Consider the following 14,428-nt stretch of genomic DNA (forward strand, 5'->3'; position numbering starts at 1 on the left):
GCCGGTCAGTCCCTTAGGGAGTGCTTACTTTAAAAAATGACACTAGAAACAGACGTGCTTACCCAACCTCTTACCCTGTCATGCCCCGCCCCCCTCCTGTAGGTGTCCTTACCTCTTTTCAATTTACTTCCCATCCTATCCTAGCCTCCCCTTTCTCTGGATCCTCTCTTTTTCATTGCCTGTCTCCCCTCACTCACCATATGATAGTTGTAATAGTAGCTAATACTTGTTGAATATTTACTAGGGGCGCTGTGACATATGTTAACTCATTTCATCCTCACATCAACGCTATGACCCAGATAAAATCATTACTTCCACATTACAGGAGAGAAAACTGAGGAAGAGTGGGCGTAAGGATGTTGCCCAAGGTCAGCCGGCCAGGACAGAGGGGAGCTGGCAGTGAACTCAAGTAGGTCGTGCTCTTAACTAGACTCTGTACTTCCGCTCTCTCTCTTTTAAAGATTCATTTATTTATTTGAGAGAGAGAGAGCATGCGAGTGGGGGGGGGGAGGGCAGAGGCAGAGGGAGCAGGAGAGAATCTCAAGCAGGCTCGGTGGCGAGCGAGGAGCATGACATGCAGCTGGATCCCACAACCCTGAGATCATGACCTGAGCTGAAATCAAGAGTCAGACGATTAACTGACTAAGCCACCCAGGCACCCCACTACTACCTCTCTCTGTAAACATGCTTCATGCTTTTGTACCCACTTTTGACCTTCTTTCCCTTTAGATACGGCTCTAAGTCTTTGCTTTCTCTCAGAGCCAAGTTTCTGGCAAGTTAGTCTATATGCATCCCCATTTCCTTACCTCCCAAGTGCCCTCAACCAGCTGGCTTTACTCCTTTCTGTTCCACTGGAACTGCTCTCACCAAAGGCACCAGTAATTCTGTGGTTGCCAAATTCAACAGACAATTCTCATCACATTTTACTTAACCTTGCCCACATGGAAACTCTCTCCTCCCTTGCCTGCTAGGACACCATTTGCTCTTGATACTCTGCTTTCCTCTCTGTTTTCTCCTCCTTGGACTCTGGCACGGGCGTTTCCTAGACTTCAGGTCTCAGCCTCCCTCCAGCCTCACTGTCCGTAAGCTCGCTGGGGTGATCCCTTGCACATGCGTGGTTTCACTGCCGTTGTATCCTGGCGAGTTCCACATCTGTGTCTATAGCCAGGACTTGTAAAATTTTGAGTACTACATTTAAAAAACCCTCTTGTCTAATGGACATTACCTGATGGATGTCCCATAAGCATCTCAATCTTAAAATGTTTAAAACTCAACTCTTCATCACTTTCTCAAAACTCATTTCTTCTCCACATGCCTTATCTCCTTGAATGACACCTCTGCTTATCTGGTCATCTAAATTAGCCACTTCTGAGTCCTGCTCATTGCTCTCATTCACCCCAACACAATGGGTCTTTATGTCCTATTGATTCTACTTCCTGTAATCTTTTGGATCTGTTGCCTCTTTTCCACTTCAACAGCCTCCTTGTTCCTCACCTGCATGACCATCCGTCTGACCTCCTGGCTGGCCTCCCTGCTGCAGCCCAGGCTCCCTCTCACCGCTTCCAGAGTATGTGACAGAGCAAAAGCCTTGACAGCTCCCCGTTGCTACAGGCTGAAGTTTGTATTTGTTAGCTGGGTGTTCTCAGCCTTTCCTGCCCTGGACCCTGCATCTGTCTCCAGCTCTGTCTCTCACAGCTTCCCACCCCCTCACCTCTGAGGCTCTCGCACACGTGTTCCTTCTCCTTGCCATGGACCCACGCCAACTTTCTTCCCACTTAGCAGCTGGCCAATTCCTTTTCTTTCTCCAGACTCAGCTGACTACCCTCTCCACGCCCACACACCCACTTCGGTCTTTCCTCCCATTACCCGTGCTGTTGCCATGACATGTGCCAGGTTGTGCGGGTTATCTGCTCCCTCCCTAGAATGAGTTCCTTGAGATCTTTCATCTTTGTATGATTATGCCTATCAACTTTGCTGATATATGGTAGAAACTCAATAAATGTATCAAATGAATTAATGAAAGTCACCCAAAGGAATACAGTTAATGGGAGAATTTAATATAGTGGTGAGAAAATATTTTTTATCATTAGGGAGTTACACAGCCTCCCTGAAGTCTGTATATCCCCTGGCCTAGGCTATTTTTTCCCTCCCCTTCAAACTAAGCTATTGTTTGAAATCAATATGTGGTCAACCCACAACGATAATCTGAGAAGCACCAGGTTCCTTCAGATACACCCAGAATCACATTCTCAAACACTTGCTCATTGTTGCCCTTGGCTCTTTGAAATACTTTTGGTAACACTCACAAAAAAGGTACCCACGATATGCCTTCTTGATAAAAAGATGCAGTGTGTATTCCAAAATCAATGTGCTTTGGGGGCCCGGTGTTCAGGACGGTTCAGATACTATTATGGCTTCAAATTGTTTCCTGTTTTGAAGTTATTATGGAATTGCAAATAATTGGCAGAACATGGCTGAGGCACTCAGAGGTCTGTTTCACTGCTATCCATTTGATGTCTTATTATTTTGTCTTTGCTTTCAGACATCAATAGCTAGCTACATAGGAACAAAGTCAAATAGGAACCTGAGGTATTTATTCACATAATTATGGCACACTCAACCCCCACCCACTCTACTCCCATAACCTGTCCTTACTACATTTTAGAGCTTGGGCTTTGAAGTCTAGGAAAGTGGGGTAGGAGTCCCAACTCTGTCATTATTAACTGTGTAACCTTGGGAAACTGCCTTAACCTTCTGAGCCTCTACTTCCTCATCTGTAAATGGGAAAGAACATGAATGTGAGAAATAAATAAGATAATATGTAAAAAGGCAACACAGTATCTACAATGAAGTAAGTCACCAGTACATGTTAGTTTTAATACTATTATTAGGTAATTAAATATATGGGAGGTAGAAGATGAGGACTTGGACTTATTCAGTGGCCTTCACACTTTACTTCCTTGGGGCTATGTCTCTGTTGTACATGTTTCCAATTAAGAGAATGGTTAGCAACGTGTCAATTCATTGGCAGCTCAAATTTGGGGTAGACATAAAACAAATATTATTTTGCCATTTTAAAAGAAACTCAGAGAGGCTAAGAGATGGCCCAAGGGCACACAGAGGTTGGATATAAACATAAGATTCTGGGTGTTCTCTCATTTCCAGTGCTGCGTCCTTCTAGAGTCTGTGGCATTGATCATTCTTAGTGGGTCTCACAACAAGCAAAGGAAGCTTTCAGTGAGTCAGGCCCCGAGATGTGGCCTTGGGTGAGTGAACAGGTTGAGTAACTAAATCTTCACCAGGTGACTGTGTTGGTAAGTTAATGGTGCCTCCAAAAAGATTTCTTTTTTTTTTTTTTTAAGATTTTATTTATTTATTTGAGAGAGAGAGAATGAGAGAAAGAGAGAGCAGGAGAGGGGGGAGAGTCAGATTCCCTGCGAAGCAGGGAGCTCAGCTGATGCAGAACTTGATCCTGGGACCCCAGGATCATGATCTGAGCCGAAGGCAGTCGCTTAACCAACTGAGCCACCCAGGCGCCCCCTCCAAAAAGATTTCAAGAAATAGGTTGGGTGACAATGAGTGTGATGGCGTGAGGTCCCCAAACCCTTTACTTGGTAAAAGTCATTCACTTGTGTGCTTTTCTTTTTAGCAGTAATTTGCCCTTCTGGATAACTCGATTGACTCAGCAACATTCCTTTCTTGAGGAAATAATTTTAAAAACATGGAAAAAACCCTGTACTTCTGCCATGTCATGCAGTGTTCCAAGGACTGTTAAATGTCTTTTTGAACCTCGTAGTTCTCTAAGCATAGTAAGCCCTGGATAAAGGTTTATTAATTTGGTCTGATTAAATGAAGAAAGTGTTTTGTTCTATTCAGTATTACTTAGAGCCTTTTTGCAGTGAAAAGGTTTATGTTATTAAGTAGGTTCATTGTCAGCACACAATGCCTGCATTTCTCCAACATTAGAAAGATGTCCCGGGGCGCCTGGGTGGCACAGTGGTTAAGCGTCTGCCTTCGGCTCAGGGCATGATCCCGGCATTATGGGATCGAGCCCCACATCAGGCTCCTCTGCTGTGAGCCTGCTTCTTCCTCTCCCACTCCCCCTGCTTGTGTTTCCTCTCTCGTTGGCTGTCTCTATCTCTGTCAAATAAATAAATAAAATCTTTAAAAAAAAAAGAAAGATGTTCCATTGGTTTGTAAATGTACTTGAGGCTCTCTTGGAAAGTGGACCAATGTCTCTCTTCCTTTACTCTCCCATCCTGAATGGCCTGGACTTTGAAAAAACAGATGTCAGGCCGGGAGAGTGCCAAAAGGGCACTTAATAACTGTATGCCTTCATGGAGAAAAGGCTGTGGCAATCATGTGTCTACGTCCAGAGCAGAGATGATGTTTCAGTTAGGGCAGACCACAGGTTTGACAGTCATATGGAAACATATTTCTTTCTCTGAACCCAGTCTAGCTGATGACCTATCTGTTTTCATTTCATAGTAGAAACTCAATTGAGTCTAGTCTGAGTTTTCTTAGTCTAATCCAATAATTCTGATAACCACAATAGTCCATTTTCTGCTATAAACTGAATGTTGGTGTCCCCTTCCAATCAATATGTTAAATCCTAAAGCCCAATGTGACGGTGTAAGAAGTGGAGTTTTGGAAGGTGATTAGGTCATAAGGGTGGAGTCTGTACAAATAAGATTAGTGCCTTTTTAAAGGAGGCCTCAGAGAGCTCCCTCACCCCTTCCAGCATGTGATGTTAGGGGAAAAGATAGCCGTCGAGGAATCAGGCTGTAGGCCTTCATCAGACATCAAATCTGCCAGTGTCGTGATCTTGGAATTCCCAGCCTCCCACAATGGTGAGAAATGAGTTTCCGTTGTTTATAAGCCACCCAGGCTATGGTATTTTGTGATAGCAGCCTGATGGGACCAATTAAAGCTCAAAGTTTAGTCTCCACGTCAGGGCTCTTCTCCCACCTGAAGGGTTTTCTACACTCTTCCTCCAGTCCTGGTTCTTCCAGTGCTATCGATCCCTGAAACTGGTACCCTCCACCTCCATCTAGCCCCTGCTTTGGATCTCCTGTGGGTCCTCCTGATGCATTCTTCTTTATCCACCTCTGACTAGTACCCAGGCTTTCCTTTCAGGCGTTCCTCATACTGCTGCCTACACAGAAACATCCAGGGCTTCTCCAGGCCCACAGCAGCCCAGAGAAATGGACTTTCAGTAGATGCACCCCTTTATCCTTCACCCCTTGCCCATGTTTGTGAGGTTATTTGCTTTTGAAAGGACACGTGAAAATAAGGCACAAGGGACTATTTTCTCCTCCAAGATTTCCCAAATGCTAAGTATAGGGTTTCATACACCTGCTTAACATACTCCCTACCTCAATTAATCCTAAATGGTTCTCAAAGTGTGGTCACAGATGCTGGGGGCTGGGTGGGGTCCTCTATTTTTTTCTTTCTTTTTTAAAAAATTTAACTCCAGTATAGTTAACATACAGTGTTATATTAGTTTCAGGCGTACAATGTAATGATTCAATACTTCCATCCAACACCCGTTGCTCGTCTCACAAGGGCACTCCTAATCCCCATCACCCATTTTACCCATCACCCCACCCCCCTCCCCTCTGGTACCATCAGCTTGTTCTCTATAGTTAAGAGTCTGTTTTCTTGGTTTGACACTTTTTTCCCTCTATGATAGTTTGTTTTGTTTCTTAAATTCCACATATGAGTGAAATCACATGGTATTTGTCTTTCTCCGACGACTTATTTTGCTTAGCATAATACTCTCTAGCTCCATTCATGTCATGGCAGATGGCAAGATTTCATTCTTTTTTATGACTGAATAATATTCTACGGCGTGTGTGTGTGTGTGTGTGGTTGTGTGTGTGTGTGTGTGTGTATACACCACATCATCTTTATCCATTCATCTATGGTGGACACTTGGGCTACTTCCATAATTTGGCTCTTGTAGATAATGCTGCAGTAAACATAGGGGTGCATGTATCCCTTTGAATTAGTGTTTTTGTATTTTTTAAAAAAGATTTATTCATTTATTTGAGAGAGAGAGAGAGAGAGAGAGCGGGGGGAGGGGGAGAGGGAAAGAGAGAATCTCAAGCAGATTCTGTGCTGAGCATGGAGCCCAAAGTGGGGTTTGATCTCATGACCCGAGGATCATGACCTGAGCTGAAACCAAGAGTGGGATGCTCAACCCACTGTGCCACCCAGGTGCCCTGTGTTTTTGTATTTTGGGGGGGCGGTCCCCTATTTTCATTACAACACTTGGATGCTATTTTCTTTCACTAACAGTACAGAAGCAATTGTTATAAAACCACAACATGAATCAAGACAGCTGCATCCAATTCTATTACATGTATTCATCACCATGAACTCACAGTAAAACAAAAAGAAAACGCCAGGGTTACTTAAGAATGCCCTTGATAAAGCAGTATAAAAGATCAATTTTATTTAATTTCAGCCCTTAAGTATAAGTCATTTTAATATTTTGTGTGAAGTGTGCACAGAGCGCTTTACCACACCTAGGTTATTGGCTTTCTTGAGGAAGAACACTGTGTGATTGTTGGAGTTGATTAACTAGTTGCTTTTTCTAGCTGGACACCATTTTTTCCCTTTTTTAAAAAAAGATTTTATTTATTTATTTGCCAGAGAGAAAGAGAACAAGCAGGGGGGAGCAGCAGGCAGAGGGAGAAGCAGGCTCCCCGCCAAGCAAGGAGCCCAATGCAGGACTCGATCCCAGGATCCTGGGATCATGACCTGAGCCGAAGGCAGATGCTTAACTGACTGAACCCAGGTGTCCTGCTGAACACCATTTTTACCTTCTGAAAGATGGACTAACAGATAAACTATGGATTTTCAGACTTGAGTATCTAGCAGACATTTTATTGAAAAGAAATAAAGTAAGCCCGTCACAATAGGATGGGCTTCAAGGACAAGGACAAAAACTGGCAGCATTTGTTGCCAATGATAAAATCCAAGCTTTCAAGCCCCAGATCCATCACTCATTAGCAAATTACTTAACTCTCTACCATCTTACCAAAAAAGTCAGGATGGGGATAGTACTTACCCCATAGGGTAGATGCAAGCATTAAATAAGATAACATTATTTATACAGTATCTAGTGTCTGTTAGCTGCTCAATGAATGTTGGCTTCTAATACAGCTACCTCAAGTTAAAACAATCAGCTTTGTTTTTCATTTTTTATTTAACCAAATATGTGCATTGATGTCATGAAGATGTTTAATCTGGGTCCCAAGAAAATATTCCCTAAAGATTACATTAGTTTACTGTTCTTTGATAACAGGGCAACAATGAAATGACATCAGGGCTATAGTGAAATAATGGCAGGCATTAAAATATTGAGTTTGAGGGGTGCCTGGGTGGCTCAGTTGGTTAAGTGTCTGCCTTGGGCTCCGGTTATGGTCCTGGGGTCCTGGTATTGAGCCACATATTGGGCTCCCTGCTCAGCTGGGAGTCTGCTTCTCCCTCTCCCTCTGCCCACTGCTTCCCCTGCTTGTGCCCTCTCTCTCTTTCTCTCTCAAAGAAAGAAATAAAATCTTTTAAAAAATATTGAATTTTAAGGAAAAATTCTCATTTCTACAGTTTTCCTTAAGGAAATAAATAGGACTAGTTTGCACTGGGTTAAAAATACACAGAATAACACAAAATATTGTAGCAGTGCGTCCTGAAGCTTACTACCTAAAAGCAGTTTATCAGTACTAACGCTAAGGTACACAGAGCCATCTGTGACCGTGACATCCTGAAAGTTATAGTCACAGAATGATGTCTTGACCGTCATGCCATTAGCATCACACCTCCCCTGTAAAGCCAGATGATTTCCCAAATTAAAGCACTTCTACCAAAGCTTTGGATAGGAATTAATGGGAATTCAGGTTATGTCACACTTTGGGCACAGGCAGGCTATGAAAAGCACGGAAGGGAAAAAGAAGCCAAAATAGATTGGATAATAGCAAGATAATGATCAAGAGATTAAAAAAAAAACCCAAAAGACGAGAGAGACAGAAAGGAAAGAAATGTACCAGAAAAGGTTGTGAAAACTGTAGGAGCCTGTCAGTGGGACATAATGAGGCTCTTTAAAGGACATTTTTACACTATCCAAATACTTCTCCGTTTTCAGCCATGACTGAGCCCCAGTCTCGTACATCAGCACAGTTCTTATGTCTTGTGTGTGAGCTACCAACGTCCAGAGAACCTTTTTTCAATCCTTTTGATCACTGGCCTGATCCTGTGAGATCCCTTATCTGTCCTGTGGAAAGTATTTCTCTAGAAACAGTGACTGAGCTGCTTTCTCCATGAACAAAGAGGTAATACTCACACCACATTCGAAGGGCTAACTAGATCCATCCTTGCTGCTTTTCCTTTCTGTCCAGACAGTATACTTTCCCCGAACATGTTTTCCACTCAGATGGTGGCCCGCACTATTAACCGTGACTTCAAACTATTTTGCAAATGAGCAAGAAATTTCACCAGCTTTGGGGAGTGGGATGAGCTGGTGCTGCTCTTCTGGAGGAGAGGGGAGCAGCTACCATGGAGTCAGGAGCTTCTGATGAGGCTCATAATTAACCTGAAAACTGTCCTGCCAAAACAGCTCCAAGCAGCAGCAACCTGCCTGTCAGTTCCAGTCCAAGAATTCCCATTGCTATTTTGGTTGTTATGGAAACTGACCACACTGCCTCCTAAAGAATTCATTATCCCAACAAATATTTGTTTTTCTAAGTCATTATGGGGTAGCTAAATGAGCGGTGCCGACACAAGCAATGGAGGTGCACACAGAAAGAAGGCTGGCAATTAGAGAAGACCTCACGGGGAGCTAGAACTTCCACCTGACCTTGGGGCATCATTAGCTAGGGGAGAAGACATTTCAAGTGACAGGACTGGCAAAACCGAGGGAAGTTCAAGAGATAATGATAACTCAGGTGGGGTTGCAGCCACAGTCTCAGGGAGGGTTGGAGTGCGAAATGGGAAGGTACATGGGGGCTAGTGGGGAGAAGGCTTTGAAGGTCAGTCTAAGGAGTTGCACGTTTCTGTGGACAAAAGGGAACTAGGGTATGTTAAAGCAGGGGGACGGTGCTTTAGGGATATTGATTTTTATCTTCAGTCTAATAGCGAGGATGGCAACCTAGTTTCTGGCTAATACCACAACCCCACGTGTCTTGGTAGATGTCAAGACAATAATTTGAAAAGTTAAAAGTTCAATCATCTTCTCATATAGGCAACACCACACTTGTTTCACTGAAATTGATAGGCTCTGGTTTATTAGGGCTCATCAAAACTGCTATGGGTGTGGCTATGACATCCTGAGTATTTTTACGAGCTTGAAAGTGACCTGTAATATACAGCCCCAAATACCATTCTGCCATCTGTCAAGGAAGTGTTTAGAACTAAGGCCTTGATTTTCAAGCAAATACCCTAGAGGTAGAACAATCATTTTTTCTCATATCACAATGGTTTTGTACCTTCTACCACCCAAACGGTAGGCAGAAATCTTTCCTGGAATAGTAACTGGCCAATAAATTAAAATACAGAAGAACTTGGTTAATATGAGAAAAACCCTTATTCAGAGCAACAGTTCTTGGAGTGTAGTCTGTGGACCCTTGCGGATCTCAAGCTTTGTCTGAGGCCAAAGATTTTATATTGTGCTATTTGACTTTGCGAAGGGCACAGGTCTTAGTAACAGGTGAGCCAAGGTCTTTAGTTATATATAGACAGAGAAAAGTGATACTTGAAAATACATTTCAAAATTTAATTGTGAGTGGTAAACTGGGTAAATCTGAAATAATATTATTGCTAGAGAAAATAATAACCACAAAACATGGTTTACTATTTTTAGAAGGTTTTTTTGGACCACATTATTAAAAACACAGATTTCCATGTGATAATAAAGGCTCATTCTTTGGATAATGAACATTAGGTTTAAAGAGCCTCTCTTCTTCCTAATTTGGCCCCTAAGATAAAAGCTGAACAGAAAGTATAATTCATTGTGTATGGCCTTGATGCCAAGAAGAGTGATTAAAGTTTAAGGGGAAAGGGGCATTTTCTTTGCTATTTCGATGATGAGTCTCTCTTCAGTTAAGGAACAGAAATAATGTACTCCGTCTTTCTGAAAAGAATGTGAAAAGTGTGGCAAGAATTCATCCAGCTTCCATGGTTAAGGTCAACAAGAGGCAAGCAGGTCAGAAACAGAACTCAGGTTGGGCTCCAGAATTTTCACTGCTCAAGACACGCCATTCTCTTTGGCTGGAATTCCTCCTCCTCTCGCCTCTGTTAGTCCGGCCCCGCCCCCGCTGCTGTCCCCCGGTTGCTCCATCTCCTCCTTTACTTCCCTGCCTACAGGTCCCTTCTGCGGGGAAGACTTGCCCGATCACTCTGATCCCCCACATCTACCCCAGATACTCAACTCAGGTTGTTCTGTTTCAGCTCTTTGTTTCCTTCCTACGTGTGTGATAATAATTCCTTGAGTTCTTCCTTCCATCTAGGAGGGAAGCTCTGTGATCCCTGCTCATTGCCCAGCATAGGTCCAATACTCCGGCAGTATTGGGTGGGTGACTGAATGTGGGAGACAGCCTGGGGAAACCACCCACACAACTGAGTGGTGGAGTGGGGAGAGGCCTGGTCTCCCCTCTGCTGCCAGCTGGTTAAATGACCGTGATAAGACCTTCTAAATTCTCTGGGACTCAGTTTCTTCATCTGACAAGGAGGGAAATTTAGTGAGAGATTTCCAAGGCAACATCCCGACTTTAGGGTGCAAGATTCTAAGTTTATCCAGTTATATTTCTTGGATCCTGATAACCATTCTTTTTCCCACTCTTTGAGGAGGTGTGGACCTTTTCATTATTTCTAAATATGAATAGATGTTTTTCTGAAAAATGCAAAGGTAGGTGTATTAACTTTTCTACAGACTTGAATCATTAGAGGGAAAAGTACGAAGTTTTGGAAAGTGCTCTGACAATATTTTGTGCTTTTCTGTGCAATTTTAACTGTTGCTCAAATAGCCCCATTGATTTCCATGGGGGAAAACTGGACATCTGGCTCTCACACTCATTAGCTATGTGACCTTGGACCAGTTCCTTTACCTTCCTGAGTCTCTGTCTCCTTATCTGTGTAATAGATATGTAATAGAGATAGACCACCAACCTATAGGATTGCAGAATTAAGTGAGATGACCTGGAACACAATAGGTGCTTAGAAGATGCTGGTGAACCCAAGTGAATTTTATCCCACACTTAATTTACCAGTGACTTTCATACTACAAGGCGCGAAATTGCTTTTATCATTAGCTAAGAGGAATGCAGGGTATGGTTACTGAAGTATAGTTGACTATGTGGTTGCTGGTGTATTTAGCGGTGAGGTTTAGGGAGCAGTGGCTCATCGTTCTAACAGAAAATGTGTGTGTTAGATTTTGATGTACAACATCTTCATACCCCTAGGATTATAATGTATTTTATTATAGTTGAGCTAAACTCAGGAGCCTGACGCTCCTTGGAGTCCTACTTTGTCTATGCTGTAAAGATACAAAGCCAAAAACAATATAAAACTGCAGAAACAGAAGCAACAATCCAGAAGCCTCGGGGGTATTATCCTAACCAAAAAAGCGGCAAGACTTCAAAGCAGAGTGAGAACTGAACCATCTTTTTTCTCTACCAAGTTGTGTATTATGAGCAGTCGCATTAGAAAACTTGAGGGCTGTTACTCACCAATCATGAAAATAATTTTACACTTTCTCAAATCTTCCGTGAAACCTTTAAAGTAAGAATAATTGAAGTTACTGGCAAGAAATACTGTTTTGAAACCTTAGTATTACTCATGTTGTGTAAAAACCAAAATCTTGTAGTTTTATTTGGTAAGAAGCCCAAGTTGAGTAAATGTGTTAATAGGTCATAATTAATAGGCACCAATGACCATTTCAGCCTTATTCCCAGACCCAGGCAAACATATTTTCATTTTAACACAAACTATCAATTTTAGGTGGCAAAACTGATGATTCATTAAATAACATGAATTACAAAGAAGTATAATTTTTAATAGTTTTTTGCATTATTTTAAATTTTTTTCTTCACATTTGCTGATCTCTTTTAATCAAGAGGGGTTAAAGCACAAATGGGGAGTCTGGAAGACAGTAATTTAAATATAGTTCTTATTTACAGAAAATAATACTATTTTCCATTTAAGGTAGTGATATAAAAGTTCCTTCTATTTAAATAATAACCGTGAGTCAACTTAGAGAAAAATATTAAATAAATAATATCTAGTATAGGTCATATACGTGCAGAGATGAAGCAAAAATCACAAAGATGGTGAGAGTGAGGACTGACTTTTAGGAACCACTGTTTTATTTATTTTTTCCAAGTTTTTATTTAAATTCCATCTAGTTAACATACAGTGTCATATTAGTTTCAGGTGTAGAATTTAGTGATTCATCACTTATATACAACACCCAGTGCTCATCACAAGTGCCTTCCTTAATCCGCATCACCCATTTCACCAATCCCCCCACCCCCTCCCCTTTGGTAACCACCAGTTTTTTCTCTGTAGTTAAGAGTCTGTTTCTTGGTCTGCCTCTCGTTTTTATTCCCCCTATGTTTGTTTGTTTTGTTTCTTAAATTCCACATGAGTACAATCATATGGTATTTGTCTTTCTCTGATTTATTCCACTTAGCAGTATACTCTCTAGCTCCATCCATGTCATCGCAAATGGCAAGACTTCATTCTCTTTTATAGCTGAGTAATATTCCATTATATATCTATATCTATATCTCTATCCATCCATCAGTCACTGGACATTTGGGCTCTTTCCGTAATTTAGCTATTGTTGATAATGTTGCTATAAACATGTAAACATCAGGGTGCATGTACCCCTTAGAATTAGTATTTTTGTATCCTTTGGGTAAATACATAGTAGTTCAACTGCTGGATCATAGGGTAGTTCTATTTTTAACTTTTTGAGGAACGTCCATACCGTTCTCCAGAGTGGTTGCACCAGTGTGCATTCCCACCAGCAATGTAAGAGGGGGACTACTACTTCAAAGCAAGGGAATGATTAGGAATGTTTGGCAAAGTGCAAAACCCTCCAGAGTTTGTGGAACCCTAAAAGATTTCCAGTTGTCATGTGGTGTAGTAGGTGGCCATGAAGGATGGATAGACAATAGCTATACTTTTGCTCCTGTTCTCAACTGACTAGACCTAGGCTAGTGACCTCCTCTTCTTGGACTTCAGTTTCTCCATTTGTAAAGTAAAGCTGTTGGACCCAGTAGTGATCTCTAATGTCTCTTTCGGTTCAAATACCTGTGATTCTGTGGTTCCTGTAAACGAATGAACCACAGGAGGAAATGGTTCCATTTGTCTCTTGGCCAAGATTATGATGCGATTATTGTTGCATGTTTAAGATTTACGTGTGTGTGTGTGTGTGTGTGTTTAGAGAGAAGGGGCAGGAGCGGAGGGCGAGAGAGAGAATCTCAAGCAGGCTCCATGCCCAGTACGGAGTTCAACTCTGGGCTCCATCTCACAACTCTGAGATCATGACCTGGGCCAGATCGAGAGTCAGATATTTAACTGAGTCATCCAGGCTCCCCGCATGTTTAAGATATCTCAAATAAACCAAAATTCTAAGCAGACCTTGGGTAAGAGTGAGGTTACTTGAAGAGATGACCACAGCCCCAAACTTGAATTGGGAATGGCTCTGTGAAAGTGCCAATGGTTACTGTTTGAGCCTGGAAGCAGGGCATCCTCAAACTAAAAAAAAAAGTTTAGAGTGAGGACCTGAGAGGACAGAAGAAACAACAGTCCTACCCAAGAATGTTTCAGAGAAGAGCAGAAACAAAGATTTCCCCTGGCTTTAAGGCCATGGGGCTTTAGTTATGGAGATTAGGCTGCCTACCCAGCTGTGCCAGGACAGGGTCACAGAGTTTGGGGGCAGGCCAACAGCACAGAAGAAGTAGATTAGTTCAGGACGCTCTGAAGTTCATAGAGGGAATCTGCACAAGCCACTAAGGGGGGTACTGCTCCAACCTAGAGGCCGTCCTGAACAAATGATGGTGAAAAGCTGAAGATGCGGGCTCTAGGAGGCTCAGAGGATGTCACTATGTTCAAGTCGCTCCTTGTACTGGCTCATTTCTGAGCAGCTTAGTTTAATACCCACAGGGCTGGGGGTGGGGTAGCAGACTAATTCCACAAAGAACTTCAGAAGAGTTTCTTTGAGGTGCTTAGGCAAAGGCCAGGCAAAGATTCTATAACGGTAAGGTGGGTTGGCATGGAGTGTTGTGAACTATAGCTAACAAGAGCTAACCTTCAAAGTCAAGTTTTTAGAGCACCGTGCCGGACAAACAAAATATATCTGAGACTAGATGCTTCCCTCAGCTGGACAGACGTAACTGCAGATGGAGTAACAAGACAATTTTGAAGA

At 42.4% G+C, this 14,428-nt stretch overlaps 1 protein-coding gene across 1 annotated transcript in view; it reads right to left on the reverse strand.

Annotated features, from left to right (window-relative positions):
- AK5 (adenylate kinase 5) overlaps positions 1 to 14,428 on the reverse strand; it is a 227,446-nt gene that overhangs the window by 43,976 nt on the left and 169,042 nt on the right. The window contains exon 9 of the mRNA XM_008690702.2: positions 11,724 to 11,768. Coding sequence (XP_008688924.1) covers positions 11,724 to 11,768 — 45 coding nt within the window. The remainder of the gene's footprint in view (positions 1 to 11,723; positions 11,769 to 14,428) is intronic.

Source organism: Ursus maritimus, unplaced genomic scaffold (genome assembly GCF_017311325.1).
Source record: "Ursus maritimus isolate PB19 unplaced genomic scaffold, ASM1731132v1 scaffold_12, whole genome shotgun sequence".
Classification (NCBI taxonomy): domain Eukaryota; kingdom Metazoa; phylum Chordata; class Mammalia; order Carnivora; family Ursidae; genus Ursus; species Ursus maritimus.